Source organism: Raphanus sativus, chromosome 6 (genome assembly GCF_000801105.2).
Source record: "Raphanus sativus cultivar WK10039 chromosome 6, ASM80110v3, whole genome shotgun sequence".
NCBI lineage: Eukaryota > Viridiplantae > Streptophyta > Magnoliopsida > Brassicales > Brassicaceae > Raphanus > Raphanus sativus.
In genome coordinates this window covers 43,833,616-43,850,509 of record NC_079516.1, presented here as the reverse complement: position 1 = coordinate 43,850,509, position 16,894 = coordinate 43,833,616, and the positions used below count along the sequence as shown (strand labels likewise).

At 37.0% G+C, this 16,894-nt stretch overlaps 5 protein-coding genes across 6 annotated transcripts; 2 read left to right on the top strand and 3 right to left on the bottom strand.

Annotated features, from left to right (window-relative positions):
• Positions 1-1,326: 1,326 nt before the first annotated feature.
• LOC130496566 (protein VACUOLELESS GAMETOPHYTES) lies at positions 1,327-2,367 on the top strand. Its single transcript, XM_056988723.1, has 2 exons — positions 1,327-2,041; positions 2,131-2,367. The coding sequence occupies exons 1-2, from the start codon at positions 1,400-1,402 to the stop codon at positions 2,236-2,238; spliced, it is 750 nt and encodes a 249-aa protein (XP_056844703.1). The 5' UTR covers positions 1,327-1,399; the 3' UTR covers positions 2,239-2,367.
• Positions 2,368-3,563: 1,196 nt separating this feature from the next.
• LOC108810496 (uncharacterized) lies at positions 3,564-6,755 on the top strand. The gene is made up of 4 exons (XM_018582609.2): positions 3,564-4,715; positions 4,909-5,013; positions 5,105-6,115; positions 6,218-6,755. Exons 1-4 carry the CDS (start codon positions 3,651-3,653, stop codon positions 6,362-6,364), a joined length of 2,328 nt encoding a protein of 775 aa, XP_018438111.1. The 5' UTR covers positions 3,564-3,650; the 3' UTR covers positions 6,365-6,755.
• Positions 6,756-7,237: 482 nt separating this feature from the next.
• On the bottom strand, positions 7,238-9,621 carry LOC108813758 (probable ATP synthase 24 kDa subunit, mitochondrial). 2 transcript variants are annotated; one of them, XM_018586406.2, is made up of 7 exons: positions 9,463-9,621; positions 9,071-9,164; positions 8,558-8,702; positions 8,268-8,378; positions 7,899-8,045; positions 7,671-7,793; positions 7,238-7,580 (listed from the first exon to the last, which is right to left on the bottom strand). In XM_018586406.2, the coding sequence occupies exons 1-7, from the start codon at positions 9,499-9,501 to the stop codon at positions 7,517-7,519; spliced, it is 723 nt and encodes a 240-aa protein (XP_018441908.1). In that variant the 5' UTR covers positions 9,502-9,621; the 3' UTR covers positions 7,238-7,516. The 2 variants fall into 2 exon arrangements, with proteins under 2 accessions (XP_018441908.1, XP_056843591.1); XM_056987611.1 differs by having other exon boundaries at positions 9,071-9,168; positions 9,464-9,586.
• Positions 9,622-11,371: 1,750 nt separating this feature from the next.
• LOC130495846 (uncharacterized) lies at positions 11,372-12,479 on the bottom strand. The gene is made up of 4 exons (XM_056987386.1): positions 12,309-12,479; positions 12,039-12,215; positions 11,712-11,951; positions 11,372-11,629 (listed from the first exon to the last, which is right to left on the bottom strand). Exons 1-4 carry the CDS (start codon positions 12,477-12,479, stop codon positions 11,372-11,374), a joined length of 846 nt encoding a protein of 281 aa, XP_056843366.1.
• Positions 12,304-16,698, bottom strand: LOC130497107 (uncharacterized). The gene is made up of 5 exons (XM_056990089.1): positions 15,318-16,698; positions 15,144-15,243; positions 14,686-15,075; positions 13,252-14,600; positions 12,304-12,624 (listed from the first exon to the last, which is right to left on the bottom strand). The coding sequence occupies exons 1-4, from the start codon at positions 16,658-16,660 to the stop codon at positions 14,277-14,279; spliced, it is 2,157 nt and encodes a 718-aa protein (XP_056846069.1). The 5' UTR covers positions 16,661-16,698; the 3' UTR covers positions 12,304-12,624; positions 13,252-14,276.
• Between the last annotated feature and the right edge of the window lie 196 nt (positions 16,699-16,894).

Below are 16,894 nucleotides of genomic sequence, written 5' to 3'. Positions count from 1 at the left end.
AATATTATTAATTTATTATTTAATTGTTGTTGCATCTGGTGGTTAACGAGTCATAAGTATCCCACAAACGCACAAATTTCAAACCGCAGTACCAGTCGTACAAATCTCTTAAAACCGCTAAAAATCACAACCATCCGTAACCGCAAACTTTCGCAACCGCAACCGCAACCGCTACGGTTGAACCAGTCAGACCCTTAATTAGGCTGGTTTAATATTTAAGGCCAATGGCATCCTATTGTAAATATTAAGAAAAAGTTAGGGTCAGTTCTAAATTGTACTTATATTTCAAATCAAAATAATAATTTAAAATTATATCAAAAATTGATTTAACATATATATATATATATATATTCAAAAAAAAATTTTTACTAAACTATTTTCCAATAACAATTATTAAAAATGTTTTCAATATATATAAGAAAAATACAATAAAAATTCAAATTTCATATACCAACTTAAATTATGATTTTTATATTTCACATTAAATTTTAAAAATATAATACATGTGATTATTTATAGGATAGTACGTATAAAATACTATTAGTTATATGTTTGCTCTATTTTTAAAGAAAAAAATATATTGTGAATTAGAGGTGGGTTTCGGGTACCCATTTGGGTTCGGTTCGTGTCTGTTTTGGTTTCGGATTCCCGGGGTTAAAGATTTCATTCCCATTCAGATATTTCAAAATTTTGGTTTTGATTCGATTCGTATCTTTGCGGGTTCGTTCGGTTTCAGATAACCCATTTAAATTATTTTTTAAATTCATTATATACTTTAATTTTCTCAAAATATATAAAAAATAATATATAAATTGTCAGAATAAATAATTATAATACCTAAGCTTAACATATAAATTGGTTTGATTTAAATATTTGGATAGAAAATCAATAATTATTTTAAATATTTTGGTGTTTTGAGTATACTTTAACTATTTTAGATATTTACATTTGACTATTTATATATATTATCAATTATTTAAACCAACTTAAAAGTACTATATATATTCTGGATATTTTTATATATATATTAAATCTAAAAAATAATATATATAATTATATAAATCTATTTCGAATACATTCAGGTATCTGAAATACTTCGGTTCAGATCGGATTCAGTTCAGTTCTCCAAATGCAAATATTTTGAATAATTTAGATATTTAATCAATTTCAGTTTGAATTTAATACTTCTTTTTGGATCGGGATCGGTTCAATCTTTTGGATTCGGGTATAATGTCCAACTCTAATATTGACATGGAAAATAAATAGCAACATATTTTATAAAAAAGTATACCCGCACGGATGTGCGGGTCAAAAATCTAGTTGTGCTTTACAAGGCAAACAAATTCATGGTGGGATACAAATAGGGCAAAAGGTCATTGGAACTTCGGCTGGTCGTTGCATGAGAGATGAGCGTAGTTTAGTTCAAGTTATGGTCTCTAGGTCATATCTAACTCCTTGCGTTATATGTGATGAGAAGCTGTGTGGAAAGGCCCTATCATGTATGGTGTGTGAAGATAAATATCACCCTTGGTGTTTTAAAGCTCGGGACCAAATGTTATTTGGCCATCCACTTCATTCTGATCACATGATCATCATTTCATTGAAAAGCAGAGGATCTGAGTGCATTGCTTGCAAACTAAAGATTGTAGAGTATGGCTATCATTGTGAAATTTGCAAAGTCAATTTCCATGTGAAATGCATCAAAGGGGTGCAGGTATCAGGAATTGGGTCTCACAAGCACACTCTCTATAACTTCTTGATGGATGATAACTCGCAGTTCACTCCAACTTGTAATGTTTGTGCAAGACTGTGTGGTGTGTCACTCTACGGATGTATTGATTGTAACTTCAGTGCCCATGTTGAGTGTATTGGGTTCCCTATTAATGTGAAAAACCAACGGCATCGGCATATTGTCACACAGATGTATTCTATGTTCAATGATAGGAAATGTTGTTTTCTATGTGGATCAAAGGGAAGGGATTGGATGTATTCTTGCAAGAATTGCAGTCTTGTTTTTCATATGGAATGCATAATTCCCATGGTAAAGTCCTAATCAATCACCTAGTGAACTGAAATTCTTCTTTATTGTATTCGATTTCAACATTTCTTTTTTTGTCATGTGTTACATAGGGTTACCGCAAGGCTGCCGGAGAGGAGAAAGAACAGCAACAAATATCTATTGTTGATATTGATCTCCAGAAGCTTCTTGGACCAAAAATTGAATATCAGTTTGTTTGACTTCTATATCAATGCCTAAAAAATTCCTATCTTTGTTTGGTTTCTATTTTTCACCGAGGTCAACTAGTCTCTTTTTTTTTCATCACTACACTTTGGGAAGATTGTTTCTTCATCAGGCTTTGTCTCTAAGTTCAAAGATCATGAACTTCAGGAAGTCTCCACTTAAGTTTCATTTTGTGTTGTATCTTTCAGAATTTTAATAAAATAAAAATTTTCAAATGACCAAAAAGAATTTTCCTTTTTATCACCTTGTTTTCTTAAACTATTAAAGAAAAATATAACGGCCTTTTTAGTTCAATAATTTTTGAAGAAATTTAAATTTAAATTTAATAAAGTAGTAAGAAAAGAAACATAATGTAAATATAGAAAATAAAGGGAAAATGATGAGTTGGGTCAATGTATTACCTAGGCCAGGTTTATTATCCGAGATCCGAATTTAATCCGAAGTTCGTTCCAAATCTGATCCGAAAATAGGATATCCAGAATACCCGAATTCGGATCCGGATAATAAAATTTTGGATCGGTTATAATCAAATCTAGATCTGGATATCTTGATTTTTAAGTTAGGATATCCGGATCCGTATTCATATTTTAAAAAATATATTATGTTTTTAAATTTATTAATAATTATATTTGATAATTATTACTTATAATAGAGATAAGATTCAAATTAAGTGCAAAGAAACAAAGTACACAACTGTTTTTCAAAGGATTAAGTAGACAAATTTGGATTGGTAACTTTTTAAAACATTCACTAAGCCCAATCCATTTGATTTAATCAAGTGAGTTAGAAAAAAAAATCTAACTCCAAATGGTTATATAATTCTTTATGTATTTTGTTTGATTATGCTCTTTATTCTTTGTCACAATATGGTTGGTAGAACGTTTTGTTTTAACGTGCACTAGTACTAAAGACAAAACGAGTAAAAATAATGTTGAAGTTATGACTTTTGTCCTTCGAACCCGAGAACAAGGGTCGTACTAAAAGAGAATAAGCCACTAAACCACCCGGCGTTCATTGGTTAATATTACAAATAATAATTTATATAACAAAAGCTTATAAAATTAATCCCCGCTTAATCCCCGCTTAATCTCCGCGTAATTCCCGATTTTTTGTCAATTCGTTAGGCCCGGACCGACCGCACGCGTTACGCCTAGCGCGTTTCCGAACAGGGCTACTAGTTTAACTTGCAGCAGGCAGGCTTTACACGAGTTGTAGTCGTGGGCTTATCGGGGCCGTCTGTCTGTATCTTAGCCCGTTACAATGGTGGGAGTATATTAATTAGTCAAACTAATACGAGTTTAATATGTGTGGGAAAAGTTGCTCAAAAAAAAAGATGTGTGGGAAATTAAACATCATTCCCCCTCTCTCGGTAAAAACGAATTTTTAAAACAAAAGTGGATCTGTGTAAATGGCAGAAGAGTTCCAGCATTTTTCCCATGGATGCGCGTTGACTTCACCAAAGATCATCGCATATGGCATCTGCAACATTTGCAACAAAGACAAACCTGTCCAGTTTTGTTGTAATCTTTGTAAGTTCGATCTATGCAAAGCCTGCTCCAAGCTACCGCACAAGGTGTGGCACGATTTCCATTCGGACCACTCTCTCGAGTTCTGTCTACGCCAATATGATCAGAAAGCTGCACACATCGTTTGTTCAGCGTGTGGCAACATGTCTTCTGGCTCTTTCTACAAGTGTAAAGAGTGTGAGACGTATTTGGATTTGGATTGTGCTCTCATGGAGAACATCTTCAGAGGCTGGGATGTCAAAGAAATGCTTCATTACAGCCATCTTCATATGCTCAGAAGAAGTAGACCAGGACCCGATGTGGAAGGCTCATCTTGTCTTCTGTGTGATCTTCCTCTCTCTCCTTCCACAATATGTTTTGGCTGTGTTCATTGTTACTTGTTCTTTCACGAAAGCTGCCTTGATTGCCCGACTGAGATTCGTCATCATCCAGTGCATCCGAAACACTCTCTCAGACGCATTGATTACAAACAAAACTGTGGTGGTGGTAGGAAGTGTAATGCCTGCGGAGACAACATAGTAAATGGACCGTTTGGTTGTCTAGAATGCGGTTTTGATCTTCACCTGAGGTGTGCAGATTCCTTGTTGAGAGGTCTACTACATAAGTCTCATCGACATAGGTTGTTCTATGTTGCTACTAAAGCTCGTCTTACTTTTAGTAGAGGAACTCCATGTCAGATATGCAGTGGATCTTCTATGCTCTCTCTAGATTGCTTTTATCAATGCGTGGAATGTGACTTGTACTTTCATTTTGAGTGTCTTGGAATTCCTGAGTCTGTGGTCAGGAAATCGTTTCACGCTCATCCACTAGTTTGTACAGTATTCAAAGCCCACGACGATTCTTTGGACTACTGCGGCGTCTGTGAGACAGTGGTTCATGCAGGACATCATGTTTATAACTGTGAGAAATGTGATTTTCTTGGCCATATTGAATGCATTCTACGCAAGGTAACTAACATGTTATGTGCTTTCCCTTGATTTTAATGACTATATATAATAAATAGTTAGCCGTGATACTGTTTTTTTTTTCTATTCTTGTAATCCCAATCTGGTTTGAAAAAAAAATATAATTCAACCTCTAATTAATTTTAAAAAATTCACTTTGATTGATTGGCCAGTGTTACTCATAATTAATATATAGGAAGCACCTTCGCCATTGTATGTGAAAGAGTTGTATTCATGTGCTGAAGATGCCACAAGAGAAGCAGATAAAGGAGATTGTGAAAGCAATGAACTACAACTAGTGGTATGCATGTCTTTATTTAAAAATCCATACATACTCCACTTCTCATTATTATGTTGAGCTTCCCACAGTTGTTTCAAATGTACGTTTGCAGGTTAATGATATCGATCACAGGCATGTAATGAGACCGGACCATGTGAGTGAGCTTGAAGATCTATATTGCAGCATGTGTGATGGAGAAATACTTGGTAGCCCATATAAATGCGAGAGTTGCAGCTTCCAGACGCATAATTTTTGTGCAGAGCTAGGGAAACCATCGATACAACGACGTCATTGCAACCACCCTTCGACACTAATGCCGGAGCCTGATGCACGTGCTGTTACAAAATGTGACATTTGCAAAAAAAAAGTAACTGGGTTCAATCTCTTATGTCGCATATGCAACCGGGTCATCGACATTAGTTGCGCTTTGAAAGCTAAGCAATCGCTTGGGGAGTTAGGGAGAAAGGTCACTGGAACATGGGTAGGACGTTGCATGAACAAGCATAACTTCGTTCAGGTTATGGTCTCTATGTCACATCCGACTGCTTGTGCTATTTGTGATGAGAAGATGTATGGAAAGGTCGTGTCATGTTTAACATGTGAAGAACTGTATCATTCTCGTTGTATTGGAGCTCGTGAACAAGTACTACGCGATCATCCACTTCATTATGATCACTGGCTTCGCTTTTCAATTATAGGTGGATCTCAGTGCATTGTCTGCAAACATAATGTTACAAAATATGGCTTTACTTGTAGCACTTGCGAGCTTTGCTTCCATGTGAAATGCACTGAAGCGGCGGACACATCAATAACGATCGAGTTTCACGATCACTATCTCTATAACTTCTGGATCGATGAGCCGCAGTTGAGTCGGGCATGCAATGTTTGTGCAAGACCGTGTGATGGATCATTCTACGGATGTATCGTTTGTAATTTCAGTGCACATGTACAATGTATTGGGTTTCCAAGTGATGTGAAGAGCCAACGACATGAACATATTGTGATCCTAATATTTGTTCGTGGCTCTGTAACATGTTCTCTATGTGGATTCCAAGGCTCTGGTGACATATACAGATGCAACTACTGCCATGAATTCTTTCACACCAAATGCATGATGTCAATGGTAATGATTGAATCAGTAAAACTTGTAGCATTTGAATTGAACCATTATCTTCTTTGGTCTAGTGAATTTCAGCATCATGTTTTTTTTTTCCATGTCTGATAGGATGACCGTGAAGCTGCAACAGAAGAGGAACAACTTAAAGAAATCTATTTTATGCACTTCGATGGTGCTCTCTTCAACAACCATCTTAGATACAATGACTCCAAGTGGTCATCTGAGACAATCTGGAGATATGGGCAGGGTCGATGAACATGTTATTGGTTTATCAAGCAGTCTGACTGCTATTTCCCTTTCTTTTGTGTTGTAACTCGAGGTCCTCCCATTTTCTTCTTATCATGATTAGGATTTTATTTGGTGAACTGTTTTTTTAAATGTGTTCATCTCTCAAAATGCTTAGTGGTGATTTTGTTTGATAGCTCTCCAGTGATAAATTTTACGAACAATTTTCAATTTGATGCCGCAAAAATTTTACTTGTTGAACTATAAAATAACTACTAACAAACTTTGTTAATGGATTCCTTTTTTTTTTTACATTTCAATGCCCTCAACAGAGTCTGATTATTTGATGATGCTGGTTCTTGAATGTAGCCTAAGGAAATACCCAATATCGGATCCTCACAAGAACAATTGTAAACAACAAAAAGCTCCCATTTCTTAATCCCAAATTTCCCAGGTGCTGACTGCAATCTTTCCCTTTTCTTCTCTGCCGAGTACCATGTATAAAAGGACTGTCCTGCAACACGGGCTGTTCCATAATTGTCCCTAACTCGAATCATCAGACATGCAACAGTCCAAAGCTCATTAGACACCACACCATTTTCTAAAACAATATTTATAAATTTTTGGTTTAGCTTCAGATCGAATATTTCGAATAGATTCTTATTTAAAATTTCGGATCAGTTTTGATTCGATCTAGATTTTCGGGTCCGAGTAAAAATCGTACTTCAACATAAGGATTCGCATAAGAAGCAATGTAGCAATCAGTAGCTACACACCTGGTCCATAGAACTACATTGGTTTCAAAACTGGGGAGCTTGGTTTGGCTTGCATCCTATTTGTAATTCAACGAATAAAACCAATTCTTGGCCAAATTGGTGAAGTAAAATTAAGAACATTTTTAAGTTGGGTCTGAGAACATACTTTTTATTCAACTCATTTATCACCATTATCAGAAACATGAAAACCACGTTTATGTCTGAAAAAATCTCAAGCGTAAACCCCACAGGGGAAGTTAGACCATTTGGTACTTAAAATCCATGGTGAGACAGAGACCTTATTAATCGCCAAAACCAAAAACAGCAAAAGGGAACTAAGATCTTCCTTTTTATGAGAGAGAGAGAGAGATCTTTCTTCTGCCTTTCTTACAACAAATCAAATGCTTCTTTGGATCACCATCAAACCTTAAATAAAGTTACGGATGTCCAACGATTTCACGTCAGGCATTTCTTCATCCTTGAATTCCTCCCTGAACATTTGCAAGTTCCATATTCGTGTGTTATAATAAAACATTACGAAGATCAAAAGACTTATAATGAGAACACAGAGAAAGACTTACTTCTTTTTCTGAGATTCCATTGCTTCAAGAGCATCACTCTTCAACTCATCCAGTTGTGCTTTGGCAATGCTTAGCTCCATGTTCTCCTCATATTTAGGAAGATCTTCTTTCCTGATCCCAAGCCTGTTCAGATTGATGATATGCAATGTCATTAGCTGTTTTATGTAAACCGAATATTTGTTCTAAGTTTAGCATTTATGGAGGTGGTTGAAAAGTATGATGACGCACTTTTTGTTGCCTTTTTCGAATTCTGCAACCAAAAGATCCATTCCTTTCTTGTCGCTTCTCAAGAGAGGCTTCTTAATATCCTTTTCAACTTTCTCCAAAGCCTCGAACATCATGGCCTCAGCACCAAGCTCATCAGTAAGACCCCTCCTGCAAGATACATATCACAAGCACAAGAATAACTCAATCAAGACTGCTAGTAACAGTTCTCAAACGTTCCACACAACAGCATGTAAAAGAGGAAAACGTAAAAAAAAAAAGGATAAGATAATGCAGTTTTCGGATAACTGATTATCAATCACATTAATTAACGTAAGAAGAGCAACCTGACTGGTGAGCAAAAGGGGAAAACGAAACTAATTCAACACTTGCCTAGTGCGGATGTCCTTCAACTTCAACAGGTAAGCACGAGCGTCTGGGATCTCTTTAGTCTCGTTCTCAATATCATATTTAATGCGTTGAGATTCGGAGAACATGTCTGCCCTGCATTCAAAGGAAACCACATAATAAGTGAAACAAATTAGCAAAGTAATTCAATAAATTAACAACTAACAAGAGGTAAAAGTAGCGAAGAAATCCAAACAAACATAAACAGAGAAAACAGTAACATATAAACGAGCAAACTAACAGAACATCAAAGGAAGGGTAAAGAAGAGGCCTACTTTTGCCTGATGGTCTTCATGACATTAGCATACTGTTTAACCGCAGCAGGGTCCTCAGGAGCAAGGGTGATCTTTTCCTTACGGAGAATATCAACTGCAGCCTGAAACTTGTTTTTGATCTCCGTAAAGACGCCCTTCAACATCTCTGTCAAAACAAAAAAAAGTGTACAACTTTTAGTCCATAATCTTGAAACAGTAAAGCTCTCGATTAACTCCAAAAACAGACTACAGATTTAAAATACCACAACAAAATAGAAGAAGTAAAGAGAAAATTCAACTTCTTCACAGTATTAACTCTCAAGATTATATCCCATTGACAAAAAAAAAAAGTAAGAACAATGCTCAGTTCACTAAAACATGGAGTTAAAAAGAATTTGAGATATTCTCAACTAAACTCAAAAAAAAAACATGAACAGAGCAAACAGAAGCAACGAATTCAACTACGGTGTTAGCGGAAATGGAGTCATAAAAAGAATTTGAGATATTCTGAAATCGAAATTAGATCACACTAACCGTCTCCTTTAAAAGAAGGAGGAGCAGCTTCCTTGGCAAAAGCGCGGACTGGAATAGCATTGTGCTGCTGCAAAACGCCCAGACTCCCTTGTAGCTGCAAAAATGTAATGATAGTAGTAACATCAAGTTTTGCAGCTAAATCAATGATTTCCAGAAATGTATTGCTTCCGATTTGAAAACACTTCACATTTCAATAACAATCAACAAAAGAGTGGCAAAATAGCCCTAGAAGACGATCGAGACAACACTACCTAAGATGTGAATCAGCGATAGATACAAAGCAATCTCACTAATAACATCGCAGCATCTCAACAGACAGACAAAACAATCGAGGATTTAGAAGAATCGAGCGGAGAGAGAGAGAGAGAGATAGAGAGAGAGAGAATGTAAACCTGCTTAGATCTGGAGAGGAAACGAGAAGCGTAGGCCATTTTCTTCAAAATCGAATCTCTCTAGGGTTTGTGCTGTTGCTGTTGTTGAGATCCCTATCTGTCTGAGAGAGAGGCACTTGAGAGGGGTGATAAAAAGCTCGTTTTTATTTTTTTACGGAGACTCCTGCTTCCTTGTACACCGTAGATTTATTGATCAACGGTTCTGATTTACCCCTGTGTATGTATGTGCGATGCTTGGATTTTTTTTTTTTTTTACCATTATACTTTTTGAGATTAACATTTTCTAAACAATTTATTTTTGATATAAGATCAGACTGGGCTATTATCACATCCTGGATCAAGATCCACATTGATTTTGGCCCAGTAAAGAGGGTTTAACTTGAGTCTTCTGGTCAACAATAGGCGTTCACCAAAAAGGTGATTTTTGATTAGTGCTGGAAAGCGATCGGATCCGCCCGCTCGACTCGCTCCGCGACAGTTTGACAGTTCGACCAATAGGTCGAGCGTTTTTTTTTTTCTTTCTAAAAACATTTGGCATGCATAACCCGTCGATATTATTTAGTTAAATTAAAATAAAAAATAAAATTTATCTTTTATTTAAACATATTTTTAATAATATAAACTGAATTAGAAATTATACAAATGCAAGTATTTTATATAAAAAAAAAAAATTCTTTAAAAAGTTTGTGGGTTGGTTAGTTGATTTGCATCCGTCCTTCATCCTAAACATTCAATCTCATCCCCTTGACAAATAAAAAGTATTGACCTGCATTCGCTCTCTGATGGGTCAAGCGGAATGGAACTCACGATTATTGAACCAAATTCCCAGCTCAGTTTTGATGTGTGCTGAACAAAAGTGGAGGCTTGTCATGGTTTTTATATTTATATTTTGTATGATTACTGAACACAGGCCGGCTCTGAGATTTATGGAGTTGTAGGCGATATTTTAAAATTTTCAGCTAAAATTGTTTTTTTGGTAAATTCGAAGGCTTAAAACAAATTTTAGAGGTTTTTTCTATGTAATTTTTCCAAAAAAATTAGGGGCTTAAGGCCAATATTTTATTAGACTTGACTGAGGACCTCACATACGTAGAATGTCTAGTTTGTGTGATGCATGATATCTTTTCTTTTTGTTAAATGTCATTAAGTTATTTATCAGATTCAGTTTATAAAAAGTTAGTTATTAGATTGTTTTATTTGTATGATCAACATGTAATTCTTTATTCAAGTTTATGATCAACAAGCAATTATTTTCAAGTTCACTACAAGAAAACTGCTCGATTCCCAGGGAAGATATCCTCGGAATGTCGTCGGAATTCACGTATTCCGACGACAAACCCAGGAAATGATCCGTCGGAATAATATCGTCGGAATAACGTAAGTCGTCGGAATTCCCTCGGAAATTTGTGACGAAATTCCGACGGAGACTTTTTCCGAGGGAATTCCGAGGAACACCTACGGTGATCCCATTGTCGGAATATCCCTCGGAATTTTCCGAGGGAATGTCCCTCGGAAAACACTGTCGGAAAATTCCGAGGAACTCTCCCTCGGAATATTCCGAGGGATATTCCCTCGGAAAATTCCGAGGAAATTGTTCCTCGGAATTTTCCGAGGGAATGTTCCTCGGAATTTTCCGACGGAAGACTCCCTCGGAAAATTCCGAGGAACACTTCCCTCGGAAATTTCCGAGGGCCTTCGTTCCTCGGAATTTTCGTAAAATATAATTTATATTAATAAATAAATATTAATTTATTTCTTATTAATTAAATTGGAAAATTAATTATTAAATTCGAAAATTAATTATTAAATTGAAAATTAAAATAAAAAACATAATATAAATAGTTCAAAAGTAATATTCATACAAAACAGAAAATAAAAATAAAGTTTAAAACATAAATTAAAGTTAGAACTACTCGTCCTCGTCGACGTCGAAGTTCTGGTCCGGGAATTGCCTCATGAAGGCCGCCATCATCTTCTCACTCCGCCTCCTGTCTGCCTCTCTAGCTCTCTCTTGAGCCGCCATCTTCTCCTCCAACTGACGGATGCGTTCATCCTTATCCTTCAGTTGATCCATCAGAGTAGGATCAACTGGCACCTGAGACGTAGGAGGAACCGATTTGGATCGACGACCCAAACCGACCAAACGTCCCTTCTTCTTTGGAATCGCCTGAAAAAGAAAATTTAAAATCTTAATCATAGAAAAAAATTTTAAAATTAATAAGTAAATTGATATTTACAAAATATCTTACCGATTCAAGAAGCTCGTTGATTCGGACTTGAGAGAGGGCAGTGGACTCAGTAGATGTGGCGTCAAGATCGAGATCGGCCTGGATCTGGGAGAGACGGGCCTCCTCGTCTTGTGTCATACTGTCCACCAGGGAGACAACCTCCTGCGCAAGACCGTCATCAATCTGGCCCGTGGTCTTGTTGGTGTGGATCCTCTTGTACAAAGGGAAATCACCCACGGGCTCACCTTCATTTTCTTGCGCCTAGGAAAACACATAAATTCAAAAAAAACATTAGAAAGCAGAAAAATTAAAAATTTACAATTAAAAAGAAAAGGAGTTTGAACTTACCATCTTGTCTGCGAGAGTGGGAATAGACTGAGCACCCAAATTGTGCTTGTACATGCCCTTCCCGCCACGATCGCTCTTGCGGTTGGCGGAGTTGGTGTTAGAGACCTGCTTCGTCGAGTCCTTGTCCCAATGGACACACAACTCCTCCCAAGTGGTCATGTTGATCCACTTTGGGACCTTATAATGAAAAAAAAATTTTTAAAGTTAAATAGAATTAAAAAAATATATTAATAAAGTTAAAAAAAAGAAAATACCTTATCCGCTAGCCACTTCTGCTTCCCTAGGATACAGAGTGAGATAAGGGAGATGGTCACGACCTGGCTGTTGCACCAGCTGTGCAACAGTCATCACTCCTGGAGCGACATGAGGCTCGGGAATGTCTGGGAAGTCGTGAGGAAGATGAGGGGCCGCAGCGGGAGAAGGAGCCGCATGCTGAACCATAGCGGGACGGGGGCTCTGCGATGAGGATGACGAACCCCGAGACCGGCTAGACGAAACCCGAGAATCCGAAGGGGTCGTCGAAGTAGCGCGGCCTCGCGGTGGGGCCCGACGAGATCGAGCCCTCGCACTCTGGTCACTAGAATCCCTATAATTTTTTAAAAATAATGAATTAAAATTAATAAAATTTATTTTTTAAAATATATATTTATAAATTATAAAAACAGCTAAAATGATTTATAAATTAAAAAAATGTCTTAAGAATTATTAAATAACTTATAAATTATTTATAAATTTCAAAATATCTAAAAAAATATTAAATGACTTTTAAAATTATTTATAAATTATAAAATTTGCTAAAATAATTTTTAAATGACTTTTAAAATTATTTATAAATTATGAAATTTGCTAAAATAATTATAAAATGACTTTTTAAATTTTTAAAAATTTTGAAATTAACTAAAATAATTATTAAATGACTTATAAAATTTTTATAAATTATAAAGTAGCCAAAATAATTACTAAAAAATTGAAACCCTAAAATTAATCAAATCTAAAATCAAAACCTAATCAAACCCTAAAATCTAATCAAAACTTAACATCAAAACCCTAATCCTAATCAAAACCCTAATCCTAATCAAAACCCTAATCCTAATCAAACCTAATCAAACCCTAATTCTAATTAAAACCTAATCTACTCAAATTCCCTAAAATCTAACAAAATTCCCTAAAATCTAACCTAGAACTAATAAGAGAGGGGGAGAAGAGAACTTACATGGAGGAGGGAGAGATTAGGGGAGTGGGGGTGGAGGGGGAGCCCGAATATCAAGAGGGAGAGGAGGAGGAGCCGGAAATCGCCAAGGGAGAGGAGGAGGAGCCGGAAATCGCCAAGGGAAAAGAGAGAAAAGAGAGAAATGGGGAAGAAGATCCGCAGATCTGGTTTTACCCCGAAAATTCCGACGGAAAATGAAACCCTCGGAATTCTGTCGGAATTTTCGGTTTACGAACCGGTTTACCAGAATTCCGACGGAATTCCGAGGGATTCAGGAATTCCGTCGGAATTCCCTCGGAATTATGGGTTCCTCGGAATTTCCTGGGAAATTTCCCAGGAAATTCCTAGGAATCCTATGGTTCCTCAGAATTTCCTGGGAAAATTCCCAGGAAATTCCGAGGAACCATAGTTTAGGGGTTCGGATTAATGATTTACAAACTTTAGACCGTTCCTTGAACAATTTGGCAGTTTTCTCAAGACTTATATTGATAGTACATGACAAATAAACATTCAAATTACAAAATGATTGAATCGAGTATAAGTATTGTCGTTTAGGTTCATTAAAGTGTATAAGTGTTTATCTTGCATTGCTGTTTGGGGATCTCGGTGCAACAATCGGAAAAGTGGCCATTAATTGGTACAACACCAATGTCTTGTCCCATAATCAATTGAAGACACTTACTAAGGCTTACGTAAGTCTTCTGGGAACCGTAAATTGGTGTTTTCGATTCTAAATCCTTATTCCCTAGGAATTTCCTGGGAAAATTCCCAGGAAATTCCGACGAAATGCTGAATTCCTAGGAATTTCCTGGGAAAATTCCCAGGAATTTCCCACGAAATGCTGATATCCGTCGGAATTTCCTGGGAATTTTCCCAGGAAATTCCTAGGAATCTATACCCTAAAATCAAATCCCTAAAATCTGATTTTACAAGGTAAAATTCCGAGGAAATTCCGAGGAAACCCTCAAGATCCTCGGAATTTCCTCGGAATTCTGAAAAAAAAAAAAAAAAAAAAAAAAAAAACTATACTACTCTCCAATCTCTGGTTCATCCTCTGAACCCGAGTCACCATCATCACCACCAGATGAATCTGAATCTGGATCTTGGTGAAACTCTCCAATCTCTGGTTCATCTTCGACGTGAACAACGGCTTCGTCTCCAAAATCGGTGAAATCGATAACAAGATCAACTGCAGCTACATCTCCTGCTGCACTTAAGTTGCCGGATGTGTTTGGTTGGAGTGGGTCTTCCAACTCAGAACTTCCTTGAACTCGGCTTCTCGGGTTGAGTGCTGTAACAGTAACCCATGGATCATCTCTGTTCGTAACCCGGGGGTATTTGATATAACAAACCTGTAACATTTTTAAATTTGTTAATTAAGTATGAATGATGATGAAGCAAATATTGAAAATAATTGACATATATATTTTTAATTACCTGATCGGCCTGAGAAGCAAGAATGAAAGGATCATAATATGGCAGTTTTCGCCTCGAATGTACTGATGTGACACCAAATGCATCTGTTCTGACACCTCGATCCGGAGTGTTGTCGTACCAGTCACAATAGAAAACTGTGCACCGCAATCCAACCATGCCCGGATACACGATTTCCAAAATCTCGCGTATGTTTCCGTAGTATACATCATCTCCAGCTGCAGAGCAAACGCCAGCATTATAAGTCTTACTCGAACGTCTCCTCTTAGAAGTTGTGAATGCATATCCCCGAGAAGCAAATCTCGGATATGACTTCACAACATACTTTGGGCCCCAAATCATCTCGCGTAGCCAATCATTAATTGTTTCACCTCTGGCCATACCATCAGACACCTATTAATAAAACATATGTTAGTATAAAAATTTGGTAAATAGTATAAAAATTTATTTTCTGCACTCACATAAGTACGCATCCATCCAGCAAATTCTCTCATCTTCAGTGCTTCTAGTTCCTCCTCTGTGGCGTGTCTATATTCGAACCGCTTTTCCGCCATGAAAATCCTGTACATATTATGATAATATAAAAATTTGAACTTGCTAAAATAAATATTAAAAATAATATTTAAATTTTGTACCTCTCGTATTGAAAAACATCTTCGCAGTTGGTGAGCAAATATATTTGCAATTGACTGTGCTCATCTTCAGTAAGTTGACGGTTCTTTGGTTTTCCGCTGAGTCGTCCAACATCTGTGAAGATGTCTGGAACCGTAACATAATATGTTGCCCTTTCGCCTCTATCATCATGCCGAGCGGGTTTTCTGCTTTTCGTCTGCACTTCTCCTGGAAAGTAGTGCTCCGCAAAGTTTGAAGTTTCTGCTCTGATAAACTGTGCCACTATAGAACCTTCTACCCTACTTAAATTTTTCACCATTTTCTTTAGATGAAACATATACCGCTCATACAGATACATCCATCTATACTGAACAGGACCACCAAGTTCCAATTCTCTTGGCAGGTGAATAACAAGATGCTCCATAACATCAAAAAATGAAGGAGGAAATATCTTCTCAAGGTTGCACTTAATCACGGCTATGTTAGTCTTCAAGTTTTCAATACATTCAGGAGTAACTGATCTCGTGCATAAATCTCGGAAGAAAGCACTTATCCCGGCAACTGCTTCATAAACATTCTTTGGTAATAGTTCCTTGAAGGCGAACGGAAGGAGGCGCTGCATCATTACATGGCAATCGTGACTCTTTAAGCCGGTAAACTTTCCTTCCCTTCTGTCGACACAGTTACCCAAATTAGATGCATAACCGTCTGGAAATTCCACATCCTTTGAAATCCAATCAAAGAACGCATCTTTGGCCGCTGCATCAAGTCGGTATATGGGAAAAGGAGCCCTGCCATTCTCATCAACATGAAGTTCTTCACGAGCACATATATCGACTAAATCCAGTCTTGACTTCAAATTATCCTTGGTTTTACCTTGAACGTTAAGGATCGTGTTCATCAGGTTGTCGAAAAAGTTCTTCTCAATATGCATGACATCTAAATTATGCCTCAGCAGATGATCCTTCCAGTATGGCAGATCCCAGAAAATACTCTTTTTGTGCCAGTTATGTAGATCTCCAACAGCATCTACCGGATAATGCACATGTCCACCCACGTCTGGGGTCCTTTCTGCACCAAAATCTCTTAGTTGTGTCAACATTTCTCTCCCACTGATTTCCGGTGTTGGATCATCAAACACCCTCTTGTTCTTCGTAAATAAATTCCTACTCCTGCGATATGGATGATCTGGTGGTAGGAATCTCCTGTGACAGTCAAACCAACACGTTTTCCTTCCATGTTTTAGTTGGAAAGCATCAGTGTTATCTTGACAATATGGACATGATAGCCTTCCATGTGTTGTCCATCCAGATAACATACCATATGCTGGGAAATCACTTATTGTCCACATAAGTACTGCCCGCATTTGGAAGTTTTCTTTACATGAAACATCGTACGTTTCAGCACCTTGACCCCATAGCTGTTGCAACTCATATATTAGTGGCTGTAGAAATACATCAAGTGATCTCCTAGGATGCTCTGGTCCGGGAACAAGAATGGAGAGAAACAAAAACTCTCGACGCAAGCACAAGTTTGGCGGTAAGTTGTATGGTGTGAGAATGACTGGCCATAGAGAATATTGTCTCCCATGCTTCCCAAA